At 32.9% G+C, this 12,553-nt stretch overlaps 1 protein-coding gene across 1 annotated transcript; it reads right to left on the bottom strand.

Moving 5' to 3' along the window:
* Positions 1 to 5,600: 5,600 nt before the first annotated feature.
* LOC127876410 (uncharacterized) lies at positions 5,601 to 11,177 on the bottom strand. The gene is made up of 2 exons (XM_052421643.1): positions 10,721 to 11,177; positions 5,601 to 6,514 (listed from the first exon to the last, which is right to left on the bottom strand). Exons 1-2 carry the CDS (start codon positions 11,159 to 11,161, stop codon positions 6,494 to 6,496), a joined length of 462 nt encoding a protein of 153 aa, XP_052277603.1. The 5' UTR covers positions 11,162 to 11,177; the 3' UTR covers positions 5,601 to 6,493.
* Between the last annotated feature and the right edge of the window lie 1,376 nt (positions 11,178 to 12,553).

Genomic DNA, 12,553 nt, shown 5'->3' on the forward strand with positions numbered 1-12,553 from the left:
AATTTAGTACTGGTATGTATGAACTTTTCAAAAGCTGTGCTGATGAGTTTTACCAGTCTGAAACTTTGAAATTTAAATGTCAAAAAACACCAGTGTATGATAATATTGGTAGTTTAGTGGAAACTAAATACAGGCTATCATCGGGAAGAAATGGTGTGTATACAATTAACTTGTATCACACAAAATGTTCGTGTCTGGTTAATGGGAAAATGGTGAAACAGTTTGCGGAAAGTGACTTATTAGAAATCATACAACTCACTTCAAATAAATTAATATCAGAAAACTTGACCGTCGATGAAGTGAACGCAAAATTTCAAGAAATTCTTCAGGAATGCATGCTAGTGTTGACAAATAAACAAACTGAAGAAAAAGATGTATGTTGTTTGAGACCGGAAATAAATGATTTCAATTTCATGGTAAATACCAAGCAGCCTGAACATTTTGAATCGGTGTTAAAAGTTCAACACGTGAAAATTGACGCAAGTACTCAAACGGAGAGCACTGGGATTGAATTTGATTTTGAAACACTTTTTTGTTTGATTCAAACCATTCAAAAGTCTGTAAGTGATATGCGCAAAGATGTATGTGAGCACAGCTTAAACACCAATCGCGGATTCAATGAGTTGAAAGACATTATCCATAGTGTAAAAGTAATTAGTACAACGAATTCCCGAGGTACGGACGACAAATGCGATTGTTTACAGGAAAACGTTCAATACCTAAAGCAAACACTAGACCAATTAAATATATCTGTACAGAAAAAATTTCAATCGCTCGGAGATATACTTAAGGCAAACTCCCTACCAAGTGTTTTTTCCAAAGGTTATAGGAATGGCTCTGTAGAAGCAACAAGTAAACGGATGTCCGATGATTCCGTTGAAAATGACACATTACTAGAAACCGAACAAATGACACTTGAGCCTAGCCCACAAGCGATCTCCGATATACAAGAAAGTACTGTGCATTTTGAAGAAGAAACCAATAAAGGCGAGCATAGATCGAACATTACGCCACAAACGTCGAAGACGTTACTGATTGGAGATTCAATTTTGAGAGGCATAAATAAGCGAGGATTATGCGAATCTGTGGACATATGTACTTTGCCAGGGAAAACAATGCTGGATATCTGTGAAAAGCTGCAAAAAATGAATATCTCTGACTTATCAAAAATAATAATATTTGCTGGTGGGAATGATGTCTCGAATGGCCAGCCAATTTCAATAATCAAAGATGTAATCTTGCAGACTTCGCAATGCATTCAAGATCAAACAAATTGTGAAATATTTATTTGTAAAATAAGTCCTCGACGTGATGTTGATGTACGCGATTTCAACTCAATGCTAGAAGATGTATCAAGCGAACTTCCGGTAAAGCTGATCGATTGTTATAATTGTTTTGTGTACGGAAACGGACAATTGGTGAATCGACTATTCAGACCTGATGGAATTCACCCAAGTAATTATGGATCAAGTTCACTTGTGGCAGCAATCAATGAAGTAGTGCATATAACTAAGAAAAGAATGCAGCAGCAACAACAACAACATCGTCAACTTGATCAAAATCAGCGGAGGCGAACTTCTAACGGTGACTTCAAAAACGGGCATCGTGAATACCGGAGCGCTAAACCGAACTTCCAATACGGGCTTCATGGCTTTAGGAACGGGCATCGTGACTTCCGGAACGGTTATCATGACTTCCGGAAAGGGCATCATGACTTCCGTAATGGGCACCATAACTTCTTCAGGCAGCATGATCTAAGGAACGCACACCTGGACACCCGGAGTGAATATCAGGATTGTCATAATGAAAAGCGTAACTTCCGGTACGTTCGTCGACACGTCAATCATGAAAACAGTCGACACTGCACGAACTGTGGACGTCAAAATCATATTACACGTGACTGCAGACTACCCAAAAGACAATAGGTTACTGATGACAGACGTACTACATCGTTATATAGCACAAATAAATTTGACATTCTTTCGTCGGTATGTAACCAATGTGACTCGCTCAAATGTAAGTGTAGTTTAATTATTGCTAATGATGATACAAATCAACATAAACCACATTGCTTAAGATTGAATAATGTTAAATGTAGCACAATAAATAACTTAGACACTGATATATCATCCCTGGATAGTAACGTTCTTATGGAATCTCACATACAATCTACTTTAAAATGTAACATAAATAATGATTATTATATTCCATTTACATATAAAGGTTTGCATATTATGCATTTGAATATCCAACATTTATTGCCTAAATTGGATGAAATTCGTGTTTACTTACACGAAAATAGTTCTTTAGATATAGTAGGCTTTTGTGAAACATTTTTAAATGATAAAACGGAGATTAATACAATATCCATTTCCGGTTACAGCATTGTAAGACGTGATAGGGCTATTTCTGCTGGAGGCGGTATAATAGTTTATATAAAAGATAGCATCTCTTTTGTACGTAGACATGATTTAGAAAGTGACGATATTGAATCTATTTGGCTACAAATCAACATTGTAAAGTACAAACCATATCTAATTAACTTTGTTTATCGCCCACCAAATAGCCCTCAATCTTGGATTGACTCATTTGAATTACAGATAAATAAGGCAGACATGGAAGATTGTAATATGTATTCAACCGGGGATTTTAATTTTCACTGTTTAAGCCAAAACATATTTAACAATAAGAAATGGGAAAAACTCATCACTGATTTTAATTTAAAACAACACGTGTCTTTTCCAACAAGGGTTACGGAACGTTCATCATCAATATTAGACCATTTGTATTCAAAATATGACAACATTTCTGAGGTAATCATACCAAAAATAGGCATAAGTGACCATTACCCAGTAGTTTTTACATTAAGCGTCAAAGGTAAAATTGTTAAAACAGATGATCATAAAATTATTAAGTACAGATGTTTTAACAAATTTAATGAAATCAATTTTCAAAATGACTTAGCAAATGCTAATTTTGATATGGTTGAAACAATAGAGGATGCTAATGAGGCATTTGAAGTATTTTATAACATATTAAACTCAGTCCTTAATAAGAATGCCCCTATCAAATATAAAAAAGTGAAGAGATTACAACAACCTGGTTGGTACAACGAAAACGTAAAACAAGCAAGGTCTTTAAGGGATAAATATAAACGTGAATCTAATTGGCCACAATATAAGTTGTGGCGTAATAAATGTAACAGTGCAATCAAAATGGCTAAAAAAGAATATTTTTCGAATGCGGTACAAAACAAAACAAGTGCGAAATCGCTCTGGAAAACTATTAAATTAGCATCAAATGAACACACAGAATCCTCTATTTTGCCAAATGTAATAAGGAAGGATGATCGGATAATATCTGGTAAAACAAATGTAGCTAATGCACTTAATGATCACTTTGTTGACATCTCGAAACTTATTAAAAAGACTAAATTTGCTGAACACGATTTCCACTCACTAAAAACATATCTAGATGCTAAGCTAGAGTCTAAGCATTTCTCTGTTCAGTTTATTACCACATCAGAAGTTAGTACTTTAATTAATCAACTTCATTCAAACAAATCTGCTGGGGCTGATGGTATAGGACCCAGCATTATTAAACTTTGCAAAGATTTCATTATACAACCAATCACTACTCTTATAAATAACTGTATATCACATGGAACTTTTCCCGACATGCTTAAAATTGCAAACGTAATACCTTTATATAAGGGTGGATCGGTAGAAGATCCCAATAATTATAGACCAATATCACTTTTACCTACTATATCTAAAATATTTGAAAAGCATATAGCTAAACAATTGCATATATATCTAGAATCTACAAGTCTATTAAACAAAACCCAGTCGGGTTTTCGCAAATATCATTCTTGTCAAACAGCATTGATTAATATAGTTGATTCATGGCTTAAACAAATTGATAATGGAAATCTGGTAGGTACAATTTTCTTGGATTTTAAAAAAGCATTTGATCTTGTGGACCATAGGGTTCTTTTACACAAATTAAAACTTTATCATTTTAATGATAGGTCATGCGACCTATTTTCTTCATATCTCCGCAATCGACTTCAGTGTATCAAAGCAGAAAACACTACCTCTACTTGTAAAAGCATCATTGCTGGTGTTCCCCAAGGATCTATTTTAGGACCTCTTCTATTTCTTATTTACGTTAATGATCTTTCGCTAGATCTTACATGTGATTCTGCAATGTATGCTGATGATACAACATTGCACACTGTGGGAACAAATATTCAAACACTTCAAAATAAGCTACAAACAAATCTTTCAATTGTAAATGATTGGTGCCAAACTAATAACATGATTATTAATCCACTAAAAACTACTTGTATGGTATTAGGGTCAAAACGGAGAGCTCAAAACATGACCGATCTAAAACTTAAAATTTCAGATACGGTGATCAAAACAATAAATTGTCAAAAACTTCTTGGCCTTTATATTGACAATACTCTATCTTGGAAACTACACATTAACAGCGTTTGTTCAAAAATGTCATCACGAATGTTTCTTTTGCAAAAAATAAAACCATATTTAACCCTTGAAATGCGTAAGCTCTTCTATAATGGTTATATCTCACCTATATCCGACTACGCATGCGTTACCTGGGGTTCAGCGGCCAAAACGGAAATTAATAGAATAGTCAAAATACAAAATTTACTATTTAAAGATCTACAATGGTTGACTTTCGAACAGCGTAATCACTATTTCATGTCAGTTATTGTATTTAAAGCATTTCACAATCAAACCCCAACATACATATGTGACCTTTTGACACCTTCACAAAATATTCACTATAACTTGCGATCTTGCGAAAAGGGGGATTTAAAGCTAGTGCGAATACCCAAAACAAACTATTTCAAACAATCGTTTGAATTTTCTAGCAAAACAATTTGGAATTCGTTACCCCAATCTATACGTCAAACAAACAATTTAATTACATTTAAGAAAAATATAAAAGCTTATCTTTCTTCCACACTTTATGAAATAATCTGAACATGCTTCATGTTGTTTTAGTAAATAACATTAGTTTAATGTTTAAATACTGTTCTTGCATAAATGGTTATTGTAGTTTTATGTCTGTCATTTGTTTTTAATTATAATATATATCATTATATGTGTATGCATATATGATTCTTTATGTTTTGTTCTTATTGCTCAAGATGAAATATGATGTATTTGTTGTAAATTGTATCTTGTTAGAAGACCTTGTTGAAAATAAGAAATGTATTATATAAATCGCATATTATGGAATTTCATCTGATGTATTTCTTAACAAGTCTATCTTCTTTAAATAAAGATTTTATTATTATTATTATTATTATAAGCGATCACTGACAAAAAATGAATAAAACAATATAGAATAGTTTCGGAATAAGTAAAGACAATTATGGATTTTTTAAAGGACAAATTAGAGAGAAAAGTTTTTTGAATAACAATTGTTGAGCACAATTAATACGAAACCTAACATCAATCGAGTTTACAGCTGTATAGTTTGGCACTGGAATAGAAAAAACTTTAATAAATCCGATTGCATAACGTAAAGAAAAAAATATGCTTATAACAAACAACTACCAGACAATGGAACTTTGTAAGGCATCATATTAATGCTTTAGAAACGTGATACGTTATCATACTCATAGTACAGTTAGAATGTTAAATGGGGCTTTTGTACACAAATAATTCAAACACAAAAGGCATAATGTGCATCAATTAACTCTTTCACCACATACCATTTCTAGTTATATCTTCAGGATATCAAAGCAAACACAACAACACGCTACAAACATATAAAGCTTCGTTGTTTATACTATTAGTACCATGTTAACAATGTGTTCTCAGAACTAGAATACCATGCAGGGTTAACATTGATTTCGTAAGAAATCGTACATATAAAATCAACATAAAAGAAAGATAGAGCTTGACATCAATACAGTTTATTTGCATGTTTAAATGCTTCTTAAATCTAGTACGTCAACCAGGATTAAGAAAAAATCCCAATTTGGCGATCGTTTTGCATAAAGGGCACTCTTTTGAGTAGCATAACTTCACTGTATTCTCTTTAGCTGCCCTCATCTGATCTAGATTTGGCGAAGCTACATCTGAATACTTTTTATCGTTCAAAAATTATCTATCATTGGTTTCTTCAGAGTGTTGTGTTGCTACTGCTTCATATCCTCTAAACGATACGATTCACTGCCATTAAACTTGTCTCCGTTCTGAACCAGTCACCTTTCCTCAAATATTTCTCAATCAATATGTTCTTCGTTTTCATTTCGATCATTTTGTTGGTTGTTTAAAGGTTTTATTGACAATGTGTCCATCACTTCCGATGACACAAGTTGAGAAAATGACTGACACCCGTGCACTCTGATCATACCTATTCGTGTTGTAGCTATAAAGACATTCCAAAGATCTACACACAAACTCAGCTGTACTGCACTCAGCTATACGGGGCTTCATGCCGGCCTATCTTTTCAACCGGATACCCGTGCATTCTGAAAAAAAAGGGGAAAAGAAGAAAAAAGGTGAAAATTGGTGCCCGCTTGAAAGTCTTTTTCTACAATAAAATGTGTCAATGCGTCTAGTAGCCATGAATGTGTGTTGTTCTACGCCTGTAGTAAAAACTCAGATATACCTATCATCAAAACATGTTCGGTTTAAAATATTTACACTGCCTTTTCCATTAAAGCGACAAACGTTTTTGAAATGTACGCTCCAGATCCCAATATTTTTATGAACATGTATGTGTACATACAGTACACATTTACTTAAACACAACATTATATGTATTTACTTCTTTATAACATTAGTACATTGTGAGCCATAATTGATATGTATTATCCTTATAACTTAAGACAACTAATTCTTTGTAAAGACGTTCAATGCTTTGAATCTAATTAAACGGTAAACCCCACAATTCAGTTACAATACTTACATGATGCATAACGTTTTCACTGTCAAAGTGTTAATTGTAAAAACAGTTCCTTTAAAATGCATAACATATACCCATGAACACGTATGTAACCTCAATTTGAACACAAATGAAAGATAACATTTAGGACAATATATGAATTGAAAAAACTAAATGTTAACACTAATATTTCCTTAAAGGGGCCTTTTCACAGATTTTGACATGTTTTGAAGTTTGTCATTAAATGCTTTATATTGATAAATGTAAACATTGGATCTAAAAAGCTCCAGTAAAAAATCAAGAATAAAAAAAAAAGGTAACCCTCAGCAGGGCTCGAACCACTGACCCCTGGCGTCCTGGAGTAAAAAGTCTACCACTTAGACCACTAGACCATCCTTTCTGATGTAACGACAGATTATTTGATACTTTATATAAGCAATCCTCGTAGTTTCACAAAATATAACGACAACAACAGAACTCTCCAAATTATTCATTCTTTTCGCGTTGCAACGCTTTATAATTTTCAGGTTTTTAAATCGTCAAAAGATACATAATAATGGCTGTTTTAGAGCATGGTAAATGTTCAGTATTAGTGTTTTCACACAAATATCATAACTTAAACGAAAATATGCGAATCTGATACACTTTTTAAAAATTTTGTCAATTTACCCAAACGTGAAAAGGCCCCTTTAAAAATGCTTAACATGATAAATATTGAGCAACATTAAGCGGGAAAAGATGCACATACATGTTGACACAGAACGTAGAATAAGACATGTTTCTTGTTAAAGAAGTTTCCAGAAGAAATTACACAACTCATTATTATTGCCCTAAGCGAAAACACATACAATAATATGCAATAAAGAATGAAGTAGGTTTGCTTCAGTTAATTGCGTAATGCATAGTAAAAATACACACTAGAATAGTGCCATCCCAGCTATTTCGCTTAAACGGAGGACTTATTCTGAATATATTTGCAAAGTCTCAATAGTACAATCAAGCTTAAAATTAACATCAATACCAAATAGGAAGACACGATAAGCATATTAAAACGCGAAAATCATGAACGTCAATTAATGCACTAACACTCATGCATAAGTAATTAAACATGTACATGGACTTAAACAAATAATAAAGTTTAAAGGACACAAATTTGTCATATTTAATAAAAAAGCAACTGAATAATGTAGAATTGCACTTTACATTAAAGTGTGTTTGTGCTAATTTTTTTCTGTTTTCACACGCACTTAATCAAAAGTTGCATCATTAACTCCAAAATCGAAAACAGAATATAACATGTAAGCCATTGTATAAAAAAACTACTTTATAACTACCAAGACCAATTGCACACACACAAATCTTAATTTGTAAAATAAGGGTTTACCGCCAATCAAATGTGAAGGGATAAAATCGATACAAATTTAATAAAATCAACTGAATGTTGTACGAATTGTATGCAGGTATTAAATACGTCATTTAAGTATAAACATGTTGCACAAAAATAAAACGACAATTAAGTTTTTATTTTTTAGATACGCAAAATAAAATAAAATATATAGATATTAATATCAAATAGCATTAATATACGTAGATTTAATGGAACAACCGACACATTTTAATAACAAACAAAATATCATACCGAAATATTCGATGACTTTGAAATGACATCATATGAGTTGAGACTACTTATATAAAACCATACCAAAACAAAACAAAAACGCATCAAGCAACAAATTATAACAGAAAAAAATGTACAAAAACGTACATACAGTATCATGAAATCTTTATAAACACACAAAGAGCTTTTTAAAATTACATTTTAACATGTAAACTTTACAAAAACATAATCAAAATAAAGAAACATTTATATGCGATTACTATCAAGGCACACACTAATATAGATAAGAACAGTGATAACAACAACCTTGATCAAAACAATTGAACACGCGAGTGGTTTGCAACAGATTTTATGCCACAAAATTGTAAACATTAACGATAATAACAAATGACAAAAACTTCAACGGTGCCGTTTAACGTCTGTCATGTATCAATTGTATAATAAGTAGAATTATCTTTATAAAATTATAATAAACTTACAATCGAAATCGTACGACTGTAGCTACTGTTAAACATTTCCTGGACCAGCAGGACTCAAAAACTCACACAGTTATTCAGTTTGAATCGTTCATTGAAATAAGTTGCAAAAGGAACAAAGCTTTATGATGACCACATAACCACCAAGGCAATATGGAAATACATATTTTAAACTGAAGTAGTATATGACAAGTTCGGAGAGCATACGTGGTACAACATGTAGATTGATTTATCAACACAATTATTGATTAAAATGACGGTATAACAATTCCATTATAGATATAACAAATAAATGCAAAATATCGATAAGAGGATAACTGAAAACATACATATCTATCAACAACATGTAAACTTAAAAATGTGTTGGTAAATTAGTAGGATAAAGGAATTAAATATCGCAACTAAAATCACTAAACAAAATTCAAGATTGTTTTACATGTATAAATAAATTTATGAAAAATAAAATGTAATTAGAAGCACTATTTAAAAAAAAAACAGTTTTCTGAACTCAAATGAGTAATATAAATAAACGTCAAATATGTGTAAAACACTGTCATTTTATGTGTAGTAATCGTATGAACTTTTGCATATTCAGTTTAGAAGAAGCATCGCTTTTAAATTACAATTGATGTGTTTGAATGGCTTACTTAATATTTTTGTAAATATTATTTCCGTGCATTTTGAGTATATTTCTAGGATATGACACTGTTATTGAAAGCTTTTCTTTAAATATATTAAAGTTAAAACAATAAGAATACAAGTATATGTAAAAACAATGTTTACATGTGTGTCAAGTTAAACATTGATGTTGATGTTTTTCTTGCAACTGTAAATTGTAACACGGGAGATTGACTTCTGGCTATAGAAACTTAAACTTTTACAGTTACTGTTAGTGTGGGTATAATTACATGCAAAGATCGTACTGGCTACAGCATAAATACACATGAAAACCTATTAAGTATATATACTAAAATAAATTATGCACATGAAAATGGAACAAATACACCAATTTACCTCAAAAGAAGAATTATCTGGTTACCCTAGCAAATTTAATAATATTGGCGTTCTAGTCTGAGTCACTGTCCACATATTCTGCGCCATGTTTCGCACCTGCAGCCGCCAGGATTGTGTAAACAACGTCGTTGTAATAATCACGGGCAAAGTCAAGGGGTGTGCATCCGTTGTAAGTCCGCTTGTCCATATTGCAACCCCGAACACTCATTAACGTACGCACTAGTTTGACGTCACCGCTAATACACGCCATGTGAAGAACAGTTCTACCCGCTTTCCGCTCGATCATGTTCAAGTCTACGTCGCGTTCGATGAGGAGTTGTAATATATCCATGTGCCTATTCATGACTGCCAGATGAAGACAGGTCAAACCGTCGTAGTTCGCGATATCGAAATCCTGTGGAATTTTCTGATACGGTATATCGTAAGGATTAGATTGGATTTCTCGGTTTCGTACAGGCTCTAACAAATATCGAGCTATTTCGTACAATCCATCACGACAAGCTATATGAAGCGGCGTATTTCCGTTCCTATCGACTGCCGTTACGTCTGCGCCTGCGCACACAAGCTTACGTACGATGTTCTTCTGTTTTACAAGGACTGCCAAATGAAGCGGCGTTTGGAAGAGCTTGTTTCGCATTGAAAGATATGAATACGTTGGGGCCATTTGAATTATTTTACTTACCAGCAAAAGGTATTCCAAAATAATTGCAAGATGTAAAGCCGTATCGCCGTCCTCGTCTTTAACAAACAATTCTTCACTATTACAGGCTACATTCTGTGCATAACGTGTATTGTTAATGTGAATGCTGTTTGATTCTTGTTGTCCACGGAATTGTAGATCAGACAGGTCGCATGAGTCAAGTTCATCACACAGTGTGGTCAAGGAGGGATATTTGTCCGTCGAGAAGAACGTATTGGTCGACACTTCTCTTGTCGGGGATTCGTCTGTCCTTAGGAAGCCCACGTCCTCGGGAATTAGAAGAGAAACATAGGATGTACGCCTGTACTTTCTTTTAGTGTGATATCCAGCACGCTCCTCCATGTCGGATCTCTGTTGATATTTGTCGTTATGAGAATGGTCCTTGTGGTTTCCTAAACTGCCGTCGGTACTTGGTAATGTCATGGTCGCTTTATGCTATAATCTGTAACAGGCATTGATCAGGTTATTATTCATTAAATAAATATGTTAAGAATTTAGACATATGTTAAACGACAAATATATAAGCCTAGTGTAGGCTTTACGGAAAAGCAGTATTTTAATTTTTCCCACCTAACATATCGTAGTAGTATTACTTCAATTGATTAGACGACCAAACAGTGAGGCGTAACAAACACCACATTCCTTAAATATCTTAATGATCTTACTGCTACTATTTGCTAATGATCGACCTTTCTCAACATTATATCAACATATCCACAAACATTGTATTATTAAAATTAAGATGAACCATATATCACTTCCATGGATTACGATACACAATCTATGTAAACCACCAGGCATCATAATACGTTTAAAATATTAAGCCGAAAATAAAATTGCGTTTGTTTCAAACAACATATCCAAAAACGTAATGGTAGGTTGGTTGGCTTCAATTAACAACATCCAGTTAAAATAAGAATTTGCAAAACTATTTCCGATTTCCCCAGTTATAATGAAATATATGGACGCATTTAAATTTAGCAGAATATTTCCGATAGTCACATCAATAAATTCCATTTAATAGGAAAATGCTTTTAGAAAACTATATAATAACCAAAATTACAATAGACTTTACGTATAAAATAATGTTTATTTAAAAATTAAAGTTATAAATCATAGTGTGACTACAATCTTCTTTCTCCCTACACTACTACTACAACTATTACTACTACTACTACTACTATTACTACTACTACTACTACTACTACTACTACTACTACTACTACTACTACTACTACTACTACTTCTACTATTACTACTACTACTACTACTACTACTACTACTACTACTACTACATCTACTACTACTACTACTACTACTACTACTACTACTACTACTACTACTACTACTACTTCTACTACTACTACTACTACTACTACTACTACTACTACTACTACTACTTCTACTATTACTACTACTACTACTACTACTACTACTACTACTACTACTACTACTACTACTACTACTACACTACTACACTACTACTACTACTACTACTACTACTACTACTACTACTACTACTACTACTACTCTACTACTACGACTACTACTACTACTACTAAACTACTATTACTACTACTACACTACTACTACTACTACTAGCTAACTACTACTACGACTACTACTACTACTAATACTACTACTACTACTCTACTACTAACTACTACTACTACTACACTACTACTACACTACTACTACTTACTACTACTACTACTACTACAACTACTACTACTACTTCTAATATTACTACTACTACTACTACTACTACTACTACTACTACTACTACTACTACTACATCTACTACTACTACTACTA

The sequence above is a fragment of the Dreissena polymorpha genome, chromosome 4 (genome assembly GCF_020536995.1).
Source record: "Dreissena polymorpha isolate Duluth1 chromosome 4, UMN_Dpol_1.0, whole genome shotgun sequence".
Lineage (NCBI taxonomy): Eukaryota > Metazoa > Mollusca > Bivalvia > Myida > Dreissenidae > Dreissena > Dreissena polymorpha.

Bases quoted from the DNA above. Each gene is read 5' to 3' on its own strand.
- LOC127876410 (XM_052421643.1), bottom strand. From the start codon at position 11,161: ATGACATTACCAAGTACCGACGGCAGTTTAGGAAACCACAAGGACCAT. The intron at 6,515-10,720 runs GTAAGTAAAATA...CTTTTTTTTCAG, and splicing joins TTTTGGAATACCTTTTGCTG to AATGCACGGGTATCCGGTTG.